The sequence below is a fragment of the Mercenaria mercenaria genome, chromosome 4 (assembly GCF_021730395.1).
Source record: "Mercenaria mercenaria strain notata chromosome 4, MADL_Memer_1, whole genome shotgun sequence".
Classification (NCBI taxonomy): Eukaryota; Metazoa; Mollusca; class Bivalvia; order Venerida; family Veneridae; genus Mercenaria; species Mercenaria mercenaria.
The window spans coordinates 63,702,190-63,723,639 of NC_069364.1; the positions used below are offsets into that span (position 1 = coordinate 63,702,190).

General features: G+C 37.7%; 1 protein-coding gene across 1 annotated transcript; it reads right to left on the reverse strand.

Moving 5' to 3' along the window:
* Positions 1-6,433: 6,433 nt before the first annotated feature.
* On the reverse strand, positions 6,434-21,358 carry LOC123551945 (uncharacterized). Its single transcript, XM_045341261.2, has 4 exons — positions 21,035-21,358; positions 15,451-15,614; positions 9,319-9,391; positions 6,434-6,671 (listed from the first exon to the last, which is right to left on the reverse strand). Exons 1-4 carry the CDS (start codon positions 21,287-21,289, stop codon positions 6,501-6,503), a joined length of 663 nt encoding a protein of 220 aa, XP_045197196.2. The 5' UTR covers positions 21,290-21,358; the 3' UTR covers positions 6,434-6,500.
* Between the last annotated feature and the right edge of the window lie 92 nt (positions 21,359-21,450).

Consider the following 21,450-nt stretch of genomic DNA (forward strand, 5'->3'; position numbering starts at 1 on the left):
TAAAAGGAAGTGTGTGGCAATTGTGAAACATATTATGGACTCTATTTTTATCATATAAGCCTAAAATAAGTTTGGTTTTCACATATATATAATTATACATGTATATAGTTTTTGTGCTTAAAGATGATATTATATGTAATGAAAAGCCGATTTCTTTACAGGGAAAATTCTTGCTATATTTTCATCCTTTTGCATCGAAATTACCGAAACCTTGTATTTTGCTTCAAAATTGAATCTTTATGTCAGGTAGGCCGGGAAGAGCCGCTGGTCTTGAGCCTTGGGCTCCCCTTCATTTAATACCAGCTCCCATGAAGGAGTAGCAAAACACCGGACTTTGGCTTTTTCAGATATATTTTATACTAAAATTACAAATATGTTTTCATATAGGTATTTTATTAATTAAAAATTTGATGAACGAGAAGATATTATTTTGACAGTATGGATTCTGAAAGTATATTTACTTGTTGGTTGGGTTAATAATCGGTCGATTTGGACGGTTTGCTAACGATCCCTCTAGCCTAATTCGATCCTGTGTTATGTTTTTAAGGTGTATGATTATGCTCGTTTGAAAATAACGACGAATTAGAGCACAAGAGCTGTTATTCTTTGCAGTTGTCGGGACAAGATATAGACGTGTCGAAATATTTTTTTTCTTCAGTTTATTGGGTTTTTTTGGGGCTCTTTTCTCAACTGATATGCCTTCAGACCCTCAAACTTTACATGATCATTGGTCATGAGCACTGCATTACCAATATTGATTTTAAGGTAAATTGATCAAAGTCTTTTTACGAAGAAGAATTACACCTGGGGCTTTACACATCACGAAAATCTTATTTTTCTAAATGATGTTTTGTAGTATCTTTACACTGCCCCACCCTAGCGCCGACATGACCGTGCAGTGGCAGTAAGTAGGAGCGCCTGTGTCTGATGGACACACCTCTAGTTTTTAGCTCACCTTGAGCACCGGCGTTTGTCGTGCGTCGTCCGTCAACATTTGCCTTGTGAACACTCTAGAGGCCACATTTGAGACCCAATCTTTATGTAACTTGGTCAGAATGTTAGTCTTGATGATCTATTTGTCAAGTTCGAACATGGGTCATGTGGGGTCAAAAACTAGGTCAGTAGGTCAGATTAAAGGAAAAGCTTGTGAAAACTCTAGACACCACATTTGTGACCCAATCTTTATGAAATTTGGTCAGAATTTTAATCTTAATGACCTCTAGGCCAAGTTTGAAACTGTGTCATGTGGGGTCAAAAACTAGGTCAGTAGATCAGATCAAAGGAAAAAATGTGTGAACATTCTAGAGACCACATTTTTGACCCAATCTTTATGAAACTTTGTCAGAATGTAAGTCTTGATGATCTCTAGGTCATGTTCGAAAATCGGTCATGTGGGGATCAAAAACTAGGTCAGTAGGTCAGATGTGAACACTCTAGAGACCATATTTTGACCCAATCTTTATGAAACTTGGTCAGAATGTAAGTCTTGATGATCTCTAGGTCAAGATGGAAACTGGGTCATGTGGGGTCAATAACTAGGTCAGTAGGTCAGATCAAAAGAAAAACTTGTGAACACTCTAAGAGACCACATTTGTAGCCTAATCTTTATGAAACTTGGTCAGAATGTTAGTTTTGAATACATCTAGGTCAAGTTGGAAACTGGGTTATGTTTGGTTAAAAACCTATGTCAGTAGGTCAGATCAAAGGAAAAGCTTGTGAACACTCTAGAGTCCACATTTGTGACCCAGTCTTTATGAAACTTGGTCAGAATGTAAGTCTAAATGATCTCTAAGTTTTGTTGGAAATTGGGTCATGTGGGGTCAGTAAGTCAGATCAAAGGAAAAGCTTGTGAACACTCTAGAGACCACATTTGTGACCCAATCTTTATGGAACTTGTCAGAATTAAGTCTTGATAATCTCTAGGTCAAATTTGAAACTGGGTCATGTAGGGTCAAAAACTAGGTCAGTAGGTCAGATCAATGGAAAAGCTTGTGAACTCTCTAGAGACCACATTTTTGACCCGATCTTTAAAAAACTTCTTCAGAATGTTAGTCTTGATGATCTCTACCTCAAGTTGGAAACTGGGTTATGTGGGGTCAAAAACTAGGTCTAGGTCAGATCAAAAAAAGCTTATGAACACCCTAGAGACCACATTTGTGCACCAATTTTTAAGAAACTTGATCAGAATGTTATTCTTGATGATCTCTAGGTCAAATTTGAATCTGGGTCATGATTGGTAAAAAACTAGGTCAGTAGATCAGATCAATGGAAAAGCTTTTGTGGCCCAATCTTTATCGGTCATGTGGGATCAAAAACTAGGTCAGTAGGTCAGATGTGAACACTCTATAGAGACCACATTTTGACCCAATCTTTATGAAACTTGGTCAGAATGTTAGTCTTGATGATCTCTAGTTCAAGTTTGAAACTAGTTCATGTTGGATTAAAAACTAGGTCATCTAGTCAAATCAAAGGAAAAGCTTGTGAACACTTTAAAGGCCACAGTTGTGATCCAGTATTTATGAAACTTAGTCAGAAAGTTTGGCTTGATGATTTCTATGTCAAGTTTGAATCTGGGTCAAGTGGGGTTAAAAAACTAGGTCACCCAGTCAAATCAAAGGAAAAGCTTGTGAACACTCTAGAGGCCGCAGTTGTAAATCTTTATGAAATTTAGTCAGAATGTTTGTCTTGATGATCTTTAGGTCAAGTTCAACTCTTAGTCATGTGGAGTCAAAAACTAGGTCAGTAGGCCAGATCAACTCTGGTGAGCAATATATAGGGCCATCATGGCCCTCTTGTTATGTACAAGGGGCAACCAAAAATCATTTCAGTAAAATTGTTTTAAGATAACTCGTCGCAACCCCTGGTTGTCATGTTTTCAAAGAAATGGAATGTTTGACGGTATTTGGAAAGTGAGCGAAGATATTTCGACATCCGTCTAGTGGTATCTGGGAAGTATATTGTAAGTTTGGTTGTCATGGCAACCAGAATTCTGCATTGATGACATAGTTTTTAAGGATTCTGAAACAGGACCACCGAAGAAGCGTTTCATTGGAGTTTGGTTAAAATTTGACTTGGTTGTTAAGATGGGGAGACGCTCTTTGTACGGACGGACCTCCAACACATAGTATACATATGAAAGGTTCAAATACAGCTGCTAGAACAGAATATCATTACTTAATCGCTTCTATGCGCATTGCTGCGTATATTGGTATATGCTTGCATGGCTACAGGGTTATAGAAATAGCGCAACGATTTATCCGGCTCATCTAATAAAAATAAATAGACATTTTTATTGTTTTATATTTGTGACGGGGCAATCTAAACGAGTGGAGATATTGCCCATATGAAAAAAATTATCTCAGTATTTCCTAGGATCGCGTCAAATTAGTTTGACTAATGCTCCTCAAAAAAATTAGATGCTATACAGCCTTGTCCGCCCGTCCTCGAAATATTCTACAGTTTTCAAGGGATTTGGCTCAAATTTACAGAAATGTGTCACTATGAAATGAAATGAACTTTTGGTGAATTTCAGGACATGACTGTATCATGCCCAGTTTAGGAGTTATGGCCCTTCAAAATTTTACAGAATACTGTATCATGTTACTTTCAATAGTCACGGAGATCAGTCTCATGGGGTATCTCATCCCAGTTCCCAAGAAACGAAGTAGCGGAAACCTCGCTTAATGCTTGAAACACTATAAGGATTGTTCTTGGACTGGTCCAACCAGTGTCAGTATAATGTGACTAGGTTCGGTGTCATATCGTATGTCTACGACGTGATACTCCATTGGAACACCACTTTAACGCCCGATATTGCTCTCACTGCCATTTATAGGACTAAAAAATTGTTGAAAAAGACGCTTAACCTGAACCCACCCCTATCATTTCTGAAGTCATTAGGTTAAAGGTCAAGGTCACAGTGACCTCATCCATACAATGATGAAAGAACACTTTGACTTGGTGTCGTCAAACTCCTTAAGACAATTTTTGGTAGTTACTAAATTTTACCATTTTTGGGTTCAGCAGGTCAAAGGTCAAGGTCACAGTCAGTTGTCTACCTTCACTTGACGATTGCCTGTGGTGGACAGTAGATGTCCATCCATCCACACTTTCCGTTAAACAACATCTTCTTCTAAATCACCAGGCCAATTTTAATGAAACTTCACAGTGATGTTCCTTGGATGGTCTTCTTTCAAAATTGTTCAAAGATAACTCTGGTTGCCATGACAACCGAAAAGTTAAAACTTTACAAATCCTCTTGTCTAAAACCACAGATCCTAGTATAGGGCTTTGATATTTGGTATGTAGCATCATTTAGTGGTCTTCTTCGAAGAATGTTCAAATTATTCCCCTAGGGTTAAATATGGACTCGCCCTGGGGGTCACATGGTTTATATAGACTTATATAGGGAAAAACTTTGAAAATCTTCATGTCCAAAACCACAGGGCCTAGGGCTTGGATATTTTGTATGTAGCATCACCTAATGGTCCTCTACAAAGATCTTTCAAATTATTCCACTATGATCAAACCCTGCCCTGGGGGTCATATTTTTTATAAAGACTTACATAGGGAAAACTTTGAAAAACCACATGTCCTAGAGCTTTATGTTTAGATTTACGTGCCCTCTTTCGGGCCTCAGTGACGTGTTCTGTTTATTTTTATATACAAACAAATTGGGGTTTGGCGTCACCGAAGAACTGAACTTGATTCAGGTAACATTTCATGGATCTTGCATTAAAAATGAAAATATGACAGCTGAAAAGGTTGTAAAATTGTCCGAATCTGGGTCACCAACCAGTAGGACATGGATGCCCAAACATACTGCCCAATCCTCTAAGTAGCAAAGTACTTACGAAGAAAGGGCCTTAATTCTAGAAAAACATAGCCACAAAAAAAGTTTATTATTCACAGTCTACTGCAAAACCATTTAGCTTGGTGTAGCAATAAAAGTGCCCAATTATTACGATTTATAACACTTCGGAAGAACACATGGACACCACCAGCACTATTCCCTTCCAACTGTGTTAAAGGATAATTATTGTAAACAGCAATGTTGTGTCCATTGGTATCAATTAGCCTGATAACAACAGTTCCTCTTAAGCCAGTGCTAAGGTGTGTGAAGGGTGTTGTACATTTCATAACTTCTCAAGAAAAGACTCAATCAACAAGAGATGTCTATAAGACAGCACACTTGACTTTTCTCGGAGCTCGACTTTGAATTAGAGTTTTGCCAGTTAAAAAAGGCCATAACTCTGCCAAAATTTAAATTAGAGTTATGGGGATTGTTTCTCCTCATGTATACTTTGATAGAAAATAACTATTTTAAGTTTCAAGTCAAAAGCTTTGATAGTAACAGAGATATTTGACTTTATCAAAAACTTTAACCGAAAAATTCTAAGTTAAAAGGGGCATAAGTCTATAAAAATTCAAATCAGAGTTATGGGGATTGTTTTTCCTTGTGTAGATTTATTATTTTAAGTTTCAAGTCAAAAGCATTGTTAGTAATAAAGATATTTGACTTTATCAAAAACTTTAACAAAAAAATTCTAAGTTAACACGAAATGTCCCCCTTGAAGCATTCATTAACTGCACAAGAAACAGAAATAATTTGGTCACTGTACACTGGACATTTGACGTACTGACCTCAAATCAATAATTATGGGTCATTTACCAGTCATAAGTAACCTCTGTATCAAATGTGGTCTCAAACTAAAGCATTCTCTAGTTATTTGGCAAAGAAAGTTCTACTGGTCTGCGTCAATGTGAGATCGACCTTTGACCTACTGACCTAAAAATCAATAGAAGTCATCTGCTGGTCATGATCAACCTTCTTATTAAGTTTCTTGATCCTAGGTCCAATCATTCTCAAGTTGTCATCCTGAAACTGTTCAACTGTTCCGGGTCGCTTTTACCTCGACCTTTGACCTACTAATCTCAAAGTCAATAGGGGTCATCTGCTGGTCATGACCAACCTCCCTATCAATTTTCATGATCTTAGGCCCAAGCGTTCTTGAGTTATCATCCGGAAACTAACTGGTCTACATACCGACTGACCAACATCTGCAAAACAATATACCTCTCCTTCTTTGAAGGACATAAAAAGGGGCATAACTATGTCAAAATTCAAATCAGGGTTATGGGGATTGTTTCTCCTGGTGTAGACTTTGATAGTAAATAACCATTTTAAGTTTCAAGTAAATAGCTTTGATAGTAACAGAGAGGCTTGACTTTATCAAAAACTTTAACCAACAGTGACAGCCACGCCGGGGCGAGTGCAATAGCTCTACTTTTTCTTTGAAAAGTCGAGCTAAAATGGGTACATGTAAGTGCTGTAACATCTGTACCAGAACACAACTGAATGCATGACCCATGCATTAATTCAACCAAATTATGTACTATATGTTAGGAAAAATTAAGCAAAATAAAAAAAAGCTTGAAGGATTTACCTTTTTATTGCATAAATATGTACAAAGAAAATAGCAATATCTTATAATGATGTGTCAACTCTGCTGTTTGACTATCTCGAATGGTTTCCTCCATATTCTGATCGCTACTACAGGTTTACCTTTCCGCGTGACCCGGTTGAGAATTTTTATAACTTTAACACGCTGTACTACCAGTTTGTCATTCTCCTTTGACTGCACAACATCTATATAATCCCCCACTTCAAGCTGTAACAAGAAAAAAAGAAAAACCATGAACTGGTAGAACAAACTCCGAATTAAATACAGAGCTCACCTATGTTTGCGGAAATAGTATATGGAGGTAGTGGTATAGAACTTGTTTTATACATGTAAAACATGGCGATTCCTGTTGGATATTTAGTCTCTTTTCAGCCTGTATCACCAGATACAATGAAAGAGGACAGCGTTACGTCCAACTGTAAAAGGGCTGAACATCTCGGGCAAAAATTGGAAGTAAGAGTAGATTCTTTGGAAGCACTGAGCACTGCAAACAACAAGAGCCATATATTGACAGTAGGATAACCACAAGCAGAAACTGTAGTGGAAGATTGCATTAGACAAGTTGCTTCAAATATTCATCAATAAGTACATTTAATTATATGAAATATATTAAATGGGGATGTGTATAAGAAGTAGGGGAGGTGGCAGGTAAATTAACAAGAGCTGTCCGTATGACAGCCAATGCTTAACTATTCAAACTGTTGTCCCAGAAGCAGGAATATTACACTTAATGTTAAAATATGACTTTAAAGTTTCAACCCAGTATCTGCATTAGTTTTGGTGAAGAGATAGTAACTTGCATGCAAAACTTTAATCAGAGGTTTTTAAGTTCAAAAGGGGACATAATTTTTCAAAATATATGTCAGAGTTATGGAACTTGATGCTATGACCTAGTTTTATAAACCCGAAGAAATGTGTGAAGTTTCAATTCAATATCTTCATTAGTTTTTGAGATAGTAATTGCATGCAAAACTTTAACCGGTGTATTTTAAGTCGAAAAGGGGGACAATTTGCCCAAAATACATGTTGGAGTTATGGAACTTGATCCTGTGAGATAGGTAATTGACCTAGAAAAAGAAAGAAAATAAGATTCAAAGCTAAATACCTTTAAATGGTAGCTATATGTACTTGCATGCAAAAATTTAATCAAGGTGTGAAGCCAACGCCAATGCCAGGGTGAGTAGAATAGCTCTGACTATTTTCCAAATAGTCAAGTGAAATGAGGTATAAAAAAATAGGACATGGGGCAAAAAAGGGATGAGAAGGGAAGGAACACAATAGATGGGCATTTGTAAAAACTTTAGACAAACCTTGAAAAATTTTAGTAAATTTCCATCAGGTGAAACATATAGATAAAGTGTGATGGACACTTAAAGGATGGTTGGGTCTTACTTACAAATGGACATCTAATTATAGCTAGTCTTTGGTGTGTCTTATATTCCTTTAGCCATGTTAGAGAATAATTGACACCTAAGTAGAATTAATGTTACACAAGGCAGTCTGAAAGACAGCTATATCCCCCATGGCTGTTTATATTGAAAGTGAAAGGGTTGATGTTGTTAAGTATTATCTTATAGTGACCTTGGCCTTGCACCTACATGGCTGACTGATGTGTTTTGCAAACCATCTTAATAAGGTGAATACTTGAGCAAAGATTCAAGAAAATCCTTCAAGTGGTTTAGTAGAAAAGGAGAGGACAAGAAATTGAAGGCTCAAACATTTGAGTTGTGACCTTGACTTTGAGCTGGCATGGGTAAATTTTAAGTTCTGCAAATCATTTTGATAAGGGGAATATTACAGCCAAAAAATATTAAAATCTTCCAAGGGATTAAGGAGATACAGAGCAGACACAAAATGGAAAGCTCAAACCTTTGACCTTGAGTTGTGACCTTGACCCTGAGCCAACATGGCTGACTCATAAGTTCTGCATATCGTTTTGATGAGGTGGTCATTTGACCCAAGTTTCATGAAAGTCCTTCAAGGGGTTAAGGAGTTACAGAGCAGACACAAAATGGAAGGCTCAAACTTTTGACGTTGCACTGTGACCTTGAGCCAATATGGCTGACTCATGATATGGCTGACTCATGAGTTCTGCACATTGTCTTGATAAGGTTATAATTTGACCGAGGTTTCAAGAAAATCCATCGAGGGTTTTAGAAGATACTGGGCGGGCACAATATGGAAGGCTCAAATCTTTTACCTTGAGTTGTGACCTTGACCTTGAGCTGACATGGCTGACTCATGAATTCTGCACATCTGTTTAGGAGATACCAAGTGGACATAAAATGAAAGGCTCAAACCTCTGACCTTGAGTTGAGACCTTGACCTTGAGCTGACATGGCTGATTCATGAGTTCTGCACATTGTCTTGATGAGGTGATCATTTGACCCAAGTTTCATAAAAATCCTTCAAGGGGTTTAAGTTACAGGTAGTGGACAAAATTATGACAGATGGAGGGAGACCATTCCTATAACCCTAAATCACTCACGGCCAGGGTTTAATAATGTTAGTAACCGTTTGTATGCAAGGATGGACAGAAGAATGGACAGTACCAGTATTATATCATTTCATGTTTGCTGTAGGATGATTAGGAGGCTACATGAGCTGCGCCATGAGAAAACCAACATAGTAGCTTTGTGACCAGCATGGATCCAGACCAGCCTGAGCATCTGCGCAGTCTGATCAGGATCCATGCTGTTCGCTTTCAAAGCCTATAATTGGAATTAGAGAAAATGTTAGCGAACAGTATGGATCCTGACCAGACTGTGCGGATGCGCAGGCTGGTCTGGATCCATGCTGGTCGCAAAGCCATTATGTTGGTTTTCCCATGGCATGGCTCACATTATAATCTTACCTTTTTTGCTTTCTTCAACAAAGTTTTTTCTCTATACAAAAACTTGCTGCTATAAAACAAGCGTTCGGCTTCACTGAAAATTAGCAAAACAAAAATCATCAAGTTTTGATATACATTGTATATACTGAGATAGACAACATTAAAAATGACATAAAAAAGTAAATAACTGAACATAAATTATGTTCCTGGAACCTGCCTATTCCTATTGAATCAGTATCCTTGTTTTAATGCAAATCAATAATATATTAATTAATTTTTGGAAGCTGACTGTTTCTATTGTAACTGTGACCTTGTATTAACATGGAGGCCATTATAAGTGACTTTTCGGTATCATACACACTTGGAAAATCTATGGATCTATTTTGGTTAAAAAACCAGGTTTACAACTAATTTCATCCCAGAGCTCTATTGGTTAACAAATCGGGTTTACAACTCTTTATTGTTTCACAGCTCTTTACTGGTTAAGAAATCAGGTTTACAGCTCTTATCTATCCAAAGCTCTGTATTGGTTGACATAACAGGATAAACAACTATCATACTAAAGTTCAATAATGGTTGAAAACCAGGCTATACAACTCTTATCATTCCGAAGCTCTATGTTGGTCAGGAAACCAGATTATACAACTCCTACTATAGAAAAGCTATACATTGGTTAAGAAACCAGGTTATACAACTACCATTCCAAAGCACTATATTCCTTAAGGAACCAGGTAGGCCATCTTCTATCATTTCAATGTTCTGTATTAGTTGAGAAAACAGGATATACAACTATCTTACTAAAGTTCTATAATGGTTGAAAAACTAGGTTATACAACTCTTATCAATCCAAAGCTCTATGTTAGTTAGGAAATCATACAACACCTACCATAGAAAAGCTCTACATTGGTTAAGAAACCAGGTTATACAACTCCCATCATTCCAAAGCTCTACATTGGTTAAGAAACCAGGTTATACAACTATCTTACTAAAGTTCTATAATGGTTGAAAAACTAGGTTATACAACTCTTATCAATCCAAAGCTCTATGTTATCATTCCAAAGCTCTAAGTTTGTTAGGAAACCAGGTTATACAACTCCCATCATTCCAAAGCTCTATGTTGGTAAGGAAAGCAGGTTATACAACTCCAACTCCTATTATTCCATAGCTCTATGTTGGTTAGGAAACCAGGCTATACAACTCCCATCGTTCCAAAGCTCTATGTTGGTTAGGACACCAGGTTATACAACTCCCACCATTCCAAAGCTCTAAGTTGGTTAGGAAACCAGGTTATACAACTCCCATCATTCCGAAGCTCCAAGTTGGTTAGGAAACCAGGTTATACAACTCCCATCATTCCAAAGCTCTAAGTTGGTTAGGAAACCAGGTTATACAACTCCCATCATTCCAAAGCTCTAAGTTGGTTAGGAAACCAGGTTATACAACTCCCATCATTCCAAAGCTCTATGTTGGTTAGGAAACCAGCTTGTACAACTCCCAACATTCCAAAGCTCTAAGTTGGTTAGGAAACCAGGTTATACAACTCCCATCATTCCAAAGCTCTAAGTTGGTTAGGAAACCAGGTTATACAACTCCTATCATTTCAAAGCTCTATGTTGGTTAGGAAACCAGGTTATACAACTCCCATCATTCAAAAGCTCTATGTTGGTTAGGAAACCAGGTTATACAACTCTAACTCATATCATTCCAAAGCTCTACGTTGGTAACGAAACCAGGTAATATAACTCCAACTCCTATCATTCCAAAGCTCTATGTTGGTTAGGAAACCAGGTTATACAACTCCCATCGTTCCAAAGCTCTATGTTAGTTAGGAAACCAGGTTATACAACTCCCATCATTCCAAAGCTCTATGTTGGTTAGAAAACCAGGTTATACAACTCCAACTCATATCATTTCAAAGCTCTACATTGGTTTAGAAACCAGGTTATACAACTCCCATCATTCTATAGCTCTATGTTGGTTAAGAAACCAGGTTATGCAACTCCCATCATTCCAAAGCTCTATATTGGTTAGGAAACCAGGTTATGCAACTCCTATCATTTCAAAGCTCTGTGTTGGTTAGGAAACTAGGTTATGCAACTCCTATCATTTCAAAGCTCTATGTTGGTTAGGAAACCAGGTTATACAACTCCTATCATTCCAAAGCTCTATGTTGGTTAGGAAACCAGGTTATGCAACTCCTATCATTTCAAAGCTCTAAGTTGGTTAAGAAACCAGGTTAAACAGCTCCCATCATTCCAAAGCTCTATGTTGGTTAGGAAACCAGGTTACGCAACTCCCATCATTCCAAAGCTCTATGTTGGTTAGGAAACCAGGTTACGCAACTCCCATCATTTCAAAGCTCTATGTTGGTTAGGAAACCAGGTTATGCAACTCCCATCATTTCAAAGCTCTATGTTGGTTAGGAAACCAGGTTATGCAACTCCCATCATTTCAAAGCTCTATGTTGGTTAGGAAACCAGGTTATGCAACTCCTATCATTCAAAGCTCTATGTTGGTTAGGAAACCAGGTTATTATACAACTCCCATCATTCCAAAGCTCTATGTTGGTTAGAAAACCAGGTTATGCAACTCCTATCATTCAAAGCTCTATGTTGGTTAGGAAACCAGGTTATTATACAACTCCCATCATTCCAAAGCCTTCTGTTGGTTAGAAAACCAGGTTATACAACTCCAACTCCTATCATTCCAAAGCTCTATGTTGGTTAGGAAACCAGGTTATGCAACTCATATCATTTCAAAGCTCTACATTGGTTAAGAAACTAGGTTATACAACTCCCATAATTCCAAAGCTCTATGTTGGTTAGGAAACCAGGTTATGCAACTCCTATCATTCCAAAGCTCTATGTTGGTTAGGAAACCAGGTTATGCAACTCCTATCATTTCAAAGCTCTATGTTGGTTAGGAAACCAGGTTATGCAACTCCCATCATTTCAAAGCTCTATATTGGTTAAGAAACCAGGTTATGCAACTCCCATCATTCCAAAGCTCTATGTTGGTTAGGAAACCAGGTTATGCAACTCCCATCATTTCAAAGCTCTATGTTGGTTAGGAAACCAGGTTATGCAACTCCCATCATTTCAAAGCTCTATGTTGGTTAGGAAACCAGGTTATGCAACTCCCATCATTCCAAAGCTCTATGTTGGTTAGAAAACCAGGTTATACAACTCCAACTCCTATCATTCCAAAGCTCTTTGTTGGTTAGGAAACCAGGTTATGCAACTCATATCATTTCAAAGCTCTACATTGGTTAAGAAACCAGGTTATACAACTCCCATAATTCCAAAGCTCTATGTTGGTTAGGAAACCAGGTTATGCAACTCCTATCATTCAAAAGCTCTATGTTGGTTAGAAAACCAGGTTATGCAACTCCTATCATTTCAAAGCTCTATGTTGGTTAGGAAACCAGGTTATGCAACTCCTACCATTTCAAAGCTCAATGTTGGTTAGGAAACCAGGTTATGCAACTCCCATCATTTCAAAGCTCTAAGTTGGTTAGGAAACCAGGTTATACAACTCCCATCATTCCAAAGCTCTATGTTGGTTAGGAAACCAGGTTGTACAACTCCCACCATTCCAAAGCTCTAAGTTGGTTAGGAAACCAGGTTATACAACTCCCATCATTCCAAAGCTCTAAGTTGGTTAGGAAACCAGGTTATACAACTCCTATCATTTCAAAGCTCTATGTTGGTTAGGAAACCAGGTTATACAACTCCCATCATTCAAAAGCTCTATGTTGGTTAGGAAACCAGGTTATACAACTCTAACTCATATCATTCCAAAGCTCTACGTTGGTAAGGAAACCAGGTAATATAACTCCAACTCCTATCATTCCAAAGCTCTATGTTGGTTAGGAAACCAGGTTATACAACTCCCATCGTTCCAAAGCTTTATGTTAGTTAGGAAACCAGGTTATACAACTCCCATCATTCCAAAGCTCTATGTTGGTTAGAAAACCAGGTTATACAACTCCAACTCATATCATTTCAAAGCTCTACATTGGTTTAGAAACCAGGTTATACAACTCCCATCATTCTATAGCTCTATGTTGGTTAGGAAACCAGGTTATGCAACTCCCATCATTCCAAAGCTCTATATTGGTTAGGAAACCAGGTTATGCAACTCCCATCATTCCAAAGCTCTGTGTTGGTTAGGAAACCAGGTTATGCAACTCCTAACATTTCAAAGCTCTGTGTTGGTTAGGAAACCAGGTTATGCAACTCCTATCATTTCAAAGCTCTATGTTGGTTAGGAAACCAGGTTATACAACTCCCATCATTCCAAAGCTCTATGTTGGTTAGGAAACCAGGTTATACAACTCCAACTCCTATCATTCCAAAGCTCTATGTTGGTTAGGAAACCAGGTTATACAACTCCTATCATTCCAAAGCTCTATGTTGGTTAGGAAACCAGGTTATGCAACTCCTATCACTTCAAAGCTCTAAGTTGGTTAAGAAACCAGGTTATACAGCTCCCATTATTCCAAAGCTCTATGTTGGTTAGGAAACCAGGTTACTCAACTCCCATCATTCCAAAGCTCTATGTTGGTTAGGAAACCAGGTTATGCAACTCCCATCATTCCAAAGCTCTATGTTGGTTAGGAAACCAGGTTATGCAACTCCCATCATTTCAAAGCTCTATGTTGGTTAGGAAACCAGGTTATGCAACTCCCATCATTTCAAAGCTCTATGTTGGTTAGGAAACCAGGTTATGCAACTCCTATCATTCAAAGCTCTATGTTGGTTAGGAAACCAGGTTATTATACAACTCCTATCATTCAAAAGCTCTATGTTGGTTAGAAAACCAGGTTATACAACTCCAACTCCTATCATTCCAAAGCTCTATGTTGGTTAGGAAACCAGGTTATGCAACTCATATCATTTCAAAGCTCTACATTGGTTAAGAAACTAGGTTATACAACTCCCATAATTCCAAAGCTCTATGTTGGTTTGGAAACCAGGTTATGCAACTCCTATCATTCCAAAGCTCTACGTTGGTTAGGAAACCAGATTATGCAACTCCTATCATTTCAAAGCTCTATGTTGGTTAGGAAACCAGGTTATGCAACTCCCATCATTCCAAAGCTCTATGTTGGTTAGGAAACCAGGTTATGCAACTCCCATCATTTCAAAGCTCTATGTTGGTTAGGAAACCAGGTTATGCAACTCCCATCATTTCAAAACTCTATATTGGTTAAGAAACCAGGTTATGCAACTCCCATCATTCCAAAGCTCTATGTTGGTTAGGAAACCAGGTTATGCAACTCCCATCATTTCAAAGCTCTATGTTGGTTAGGAAACCAGGTTATGCAACTCCCATCATTTCAAAGCTCTATGTTGGTTAGGAAACCAGGTTATACAACTCCCATCATTCCAAAGCTCTATGTTGGTTAGGAAACCAGGTTATACAACTCCAACTCCTATCATTCCAAAGCTCTATGTTGGTTAGGAAACCAGGTTATGCAACTCATATCAGTTCAAAGCTCTACATTGGTTAAGAAACTAGGTTATACAACTCCCATAATTCCAAAGCTCTATGTTGGTTAGGAAACCAGGTTATGCAACTCCTATCATTCCAAAGCTCTATGTTGGTTAGAAAACCAGGTTATGCAACTCCTATCATTTCAAAGCTCTATGTTGGTTAGGAAACCAGGTTATGCAACTCCTACCATTTCAAAGCTCAATGTTGGTTAGGAAACCAGGTTATGCAACTCCTATCATTTCAAAGCTCTATGTTGGTTAGGAAACCAGGTTATACAACTCCTATCATTCAAAGGCTCTATGTTGATTAGGAAACCAAGTTATACAACTCCCATCATTCCAAAACTCTATGTTGGTTAGGAAACTGGATTATACAACTCCTACCATAGAAAAGCTCTATACTTGTTTAGAAACAAGGTTATAAAAATTCCTATTATTCCAAAGTTCTATATTTGTAGAAAACTCTTATTTTACACTGTACATACACGCATCTCTCAACTACATACATGCATCTCGCAACTTACATTCATTAAATGCGCAATTAATATAAATAAATGATTTTCAGCCATAAAAGTTTCAAAGAAATCATCCCAGAGACTGCAAATCAACTGAAAAACCTTTGTGTACTTCACAAAACAGATAACTACAAAAGTACCTTTTAGATATTGCGAGTCCTTTAGCAATGAGATGATCAGCTCTGAGAGAATGAACAAAACTGTGTTTATATACTGCTGGGGCATCATAGTCTGGTTCTATGTCACTAAGGGATTCCTCATCATCTTCTTCATCATCATCTTCATCATCACTTGTATCACTATCCTGTGGAAATAAAAGCAGCACAAAAAACTGTCACAATAATGAATCTGTAAAAAACAGTGGTCAGGGAAGTATTCTAAACATGTAAAAAATTGTTTGTTTCTGGTATCCCTATCTACCCTAAATTTTTGGCACGACCCTAAATGTTTTATGGCCTTGGAGAATATTTTTTCAATTTTTTAACAAAAAAGTGCAAAACTCAGCATTTTTTATGCTTTAAACATTACCAGTGATGTCAGAAATCAACTTACTGATGCTCTAAAGGTATAACCCCCTTATTTGTATTCATTTTTTGACACAAAATTAATTTCTGAAAAGTCTCCTTTAATAAAAACAAGAGGGCCAAGATGGTCCTAGGTCGCTCACCTGAGAACCATACCATAACAGTGTAAACATGTTTGACATAGTGATTTCATGGAAATAAATATTCTGGCCAATTTTCATCAAGATTGGATCAAAAATGTGGTCTCTTGAGTTTTAAACAAGTATTTTCATAGATATGACCTACTGACCTAGTTTTTGACCCCAGGTGACCCATATTCAAACTAGACCTGGATTTTATCAAGGCAATCATTCTGACCAAATTTCATGACTATCAATTGAAAAATACAGCTTCTATCACATACACAAGGATTTTCTTTGATTTGACCTATTGACCTACTTTTTCATCCCAGATAACCCATATTCAGAATCAACCTAGATTTCATCAAGGCAATTATTCTGATCATACTTCATGAAGATCAATTGAAAAATCCAGTCTCTATCGCATACACAAGGTTTTTCTTTGATTTGACCTAGTGACCTAGTTTTTGACCTCAGATGACCCATATTCAAACTCAACCTAGATTTCATCAAGCCAATCATTCCAACTAAATTCATGAAAATCAATTGAAAAATACAGCCTCTATCACATACACAAGGTTTTTCTTTGATTTGACCTAGTGACCTAGTTTTTGACACCAGATGACCCATTTTCGAACTTGGCCTAGATTTTATCAAGATTATCATTCTGACAAAATTTCATGAAGATCAGTTGAAAAATACAGCCTCTTTCACATACACAAGGTTTTTCTTTGATATGACCTAGTGACCTAGTTTTTGAACCCAGATGACCTATTTTCAAACTTGGCTTAGGTTTCATCAAGGTTATCATTGTGACAAAATTTCATGAAGATCAGTTGTAAAATACAGCCTCTATTGCATACACAAGGTTTTTCTTTGATTTGATGTAGTGACCTAGTTTTTGACCCCACATGGCCTATTTTCGAACTTGGCCTAGATTTTATCAAGGTTATCGTTCTGACAAAATTTCATGAAGGTCAGTTGAAAAATACAGCCTCTATCGCATACACAAGGTTTTTCTTTGATTTGACCTAGTGACCTAGTTTTTGACCTCAGATGACCCATTTTCAAACTCAGCCTAATTTTCAAACTCGGCCTAGATTTCATCAAGGTAATTATTCTGACCAAAATCCATGAAGATCAATTGAAAAATACATCCTCTATCGCATACACAAGGTTATTCTTTGACCTAGTGACTAGTGACCTAGTTTTTGACCCCTGATGACCTATTTCCGAACTCGACCTAGATTTTATCAAGGTAATCATTCTGACAAAATTTCATGAAGATAAGTTGAAAAATACAGCCTCTATCGCATACACAAGCTAAATGTTGACAGACAGACGACGGACATCCAGCGATCACAAAAACTCACCTGAGCTTGCTCAGATGAGCTAAAAAATATATATAAAAAAAGTTCTGACCTACCTACCCTAATTTTTTTGAGCATGTTACCAGAAACAAAGGATTTTTTAGGCCTAAATACAGCAACTGGCGAATACCTAGTCACCATACATGTTAGTTGTTCTTGTTTCTTACTCTGCAGAAACCAAATCAAAATGCTTTTTCTAAGAAACACTCAGGGTTCTAGCCAGGATTTTTTGAAGGCGTGTTGCAGAAGATTATTTTTGAATGACAAAGGGGTGCGGGAGAGGTATCTCCTCCTGCTGGGGGAATTGCCACCCCCAGAAAATTTTGTGTAACTACAACTCATTTCGGTGCAGTCTGGTGCATTTCAAAGTGAACAAGGCAGTCTGAATGACATCTAAATCCCCCGCCACTATTATGGATAGTAAAAGGGTAAACCTTTGACCTTTAGCTGTGACCCTGACCTTGAACTGATATGGCTGACTCATGAATTTTGCACAACATCTTGATGAGGTGATCATTTGACCAAAGTTTCATGAAAATCCTTCAAGGGGTTTAGGAGATACAGAGCTCAAACCTTTGACCTTGAGTTGTGACCTTGACCTTGAGTTGACATGGCTGACTCATGAGCTCTTGATGAGGTGATCATTTGACCCAAGTTTGATGAAAATCCTTCTAGGGGTTTAGGAGATACAGAGTGGACACAAAATGAAGGCTCAAACCTTTGACCCTAAGTTGTGACCTTGACCTTGAGCCAGCATGGCTGACTCATAAGTTCTGCACATCATTTTGATAAGGTGATCATTTGACCCAAGTTTTATAAAATTCCTTGAAGGGGTTTAGGAGATATAGAGCGGACACGAAATGGAAGGCTAAAACCTTTGACCTTGAGTTGTGACCTTGACCTTGAGCCGGCATGGCTGACTCATGGGTTCTGCATATCGCCTTGATGAGGTGCTCATTTGACCCAAGTTTCATGAAAATCCTTCAAGGGGTTTAGGAGATATAGAGCGGACACAAAATGGAAGGCTCAAACCTTTGACCTTCAGTTGTGACCTTGACCTTGAGCCGGCATGGCTGACTCATGGCTTTTGCACATCGTCTTGATGAGGTGATCATTTGACCCAAGTTTTATAAAATTCCTTCAAGGGGTTTAGGAGATATAGAGCAGACACAAAATGGAAGGCTCAAACCTTTGACCTTGAGTTGTGACCTTGACCTTGAGCCGGCGTGGCTGATTCATGGGTTCTGCACATCGTCTTGATATGGTGACCATTTGACCCAAGTTTCATGAAAATCCTTCGAGGGGTTTAGGAAATATGGAGCAGACACGAAAGTGTTACGGACAGACGGACGGATGTTCCTACAGACTTCTTTTGTTAAAAAGTACCCAATATGCTATAAAAAGTACCCAATAAACACTACGGAATGAATAGAATTTACCGTTATCATTGTTCTCTATACCCAACAATGTTCATTCGTGGGCTCGGAAGGACGGAAGGATGGACGGAGACCATTCCTATAACCCCCTACCACTTGTGGCAGGGGATTAAAAACACAGTGGTTTTTTCAGTGTTTAATAAGCATCATTTACATGCACAACAAGTACAAATAGAGATATGTGTCATAAAATAATGCTATGGAGTTTAATTGCTGAATGACACTTAAAAGTTTATCAATTTTAAGTTGCTGAAAATGTTCATTTGCTATTTATTGTACATAAAACAACACAATCTTAGCTCTGCACATAGACCTATTTGTTTACAGTTTCAGTCTTCTACTTATCCATTTTAAGTTTCTGAAAATGTCCACTGTTTGTTGTACATAAAACAACACAATCTGACAATGTCATCCAGGGAAACGCTGGTTTCCATTTTGGATCAATACTCGATTTCCTTTGGCCATCTGGCGTGGCTGGGTGGGATTCTGAATTTGTGACCATTTGCTCAGATGTACCTAGTCTAAATAATGAGACCACGGATAGACAGATTTTACATTTTATATTTTACGTTGTCTATGTAGGAGGGTATCGACCAGTCAAAAAATAAAACAATATTCGACTGTACAATTATTTGGACTAAGCTGTACCTGGTCCAGGAATTAATTTGTTCACAGATCTGTAACGCTTTTCACAACTACAAGTTATATGCAATTCAAAATATTATATAGTTTACAAATGGAAAGGAAATATAGGCCTAATGTAGGGCCTAAATATAAGAAATGTTTTGTTTCGGTGTTCATGCGAAATGAACGACAGAAGGGTCGGCAAATTGAATGGATTTGCTGATCCTATTCTGTCGCTCATTTTGCATGAAATCTGAAAAATCATTTCATTTCTTGAATAGATCTACGATATTTAAACTTTTCTCTACAAGTTCTTTTTTGAAAGATGACAGAATACATTAATTCTGGCATTGTCTTTTCTACATTCCACCCGAGAAAACACATTTCATGAATACATGAGAAAAACATTAATATTACGGCGATTATTGTTCAAAAGCATTTTACTGTTCCTACCATTGTCTTTCCTTGATTGTGAAAAATGGAAGATAACTGTTAAATCATCATTATATCTTGTGACATATATAAGGTTAGAACTTGCGAAAACAGTCATTTTCATGTACACATCACAAGATACCGCCTGTCAAAGGATTTAAAGGCAGAGCTATGATGAAATAGGAAGCTTTCATTGGTTTATCGGTTATCTTAACTGACATCGCTTTACCTAAACTATCGGGTGAGCACGTGCTAGCTTTTCGAATACACTATCGGATTAATGGGGGTGTTCATTGGGATGCGTTTATGACATGTCGCTTCAGCAATCAAAGAATGACAGGGGAATTAAGGGATGTCAAATATACAACTCTAAGTCTGAAGGCATGCATGCAGGCTGATCATGGTCTGTACTGTTCACTTTTCAGATCATAGTCTACACTGTTCACTTTTCAGTCAGTAAATTTTCAGTGAAATCCCCTTTGAATAAGAAGTGGTACTACCCAAACTGAATGATGGACCAGTCCATTTTAGAAATTTAACAGGGTAAAGGTTAAGGCAAATGATCAAGAGAGAGAATCATTCCAAAAGTTTTTACATCTACTGTCAGCAAACATTTGGTTTTCAATTCCCTTTAATATTAAAGTCATGTACAACATATCTCTTCTTGCTATGAATATGTTATGTAATCTCATCGTATGAAAAAACTAGAGGGACAAAAGTGCATTTTGTACACTAATTACCAGTAGATGATGGAGTATCATGGACACTATGCATTTATTGGACGTAAATTATTATACATACATGTACTTAATGATTCACTAGACTCTAACTTCTAAGCCATCTCAATAGCTTATGCCGAATGAGTCAGGTCCGGATCCAGGACACGGCCGAGGGGGCCAGTGACATCCCCCAACCCCAGTTGGCTGAGAAGTGACCTATACTCATCAAAGATTTTTGGCAAAGGAATATTTTTTTCTCAAAATTTAGACCCAGAAATGCACCAGAGGCCACCATTTTATGCCTGTATTTCAAAAATTTCCTGGGGGAGAGCCCCCTGACCCCCTTAACCCGTAGCTAAAATGGGCAACGGCACCCCCTCCAACACCTTGCTATATGCGCCTTGGTAGTGATGCTCTTTCAAGAGTGGTGCCCCCCCCCCAACCAACCCACAGTAAAACAATTCTGGATCCGGCCCTGTAAGGATAAATATTCACTCTACCTCTTTTTCTGTTGATTTAGTTCTTCTTTTGCTTGTTTTAAATCTTCGAATTACTTTATTAAGACATATATTTCCACTGAGCACTCGGCCAGTTTGTGTACAATGTCCTTGCATATATTTTGTGGAAAGTGTGTCAGACCTTAACAGGCTTACAAAGTTTACATTTGTCAGAAAATTCCATTTTCGACAAAAAAATAGTCTATAACAATGTTGTGACTTTGTCCCTGATAATGCTAGTTTAGAAATTAAATGCATAGTTTAAATAATTAAGAAACGCAACCAACACACAAAAAATTTGTTGTTACAAAATGAAAGTAGAAATGACACCTTGCCGTAGTTTCGTAAATCTGGGGTTTTCCAAATTTAGATATCTTTTTTGCAAAAACTTAGCTATGCCATTATTTTTAATTACAGAA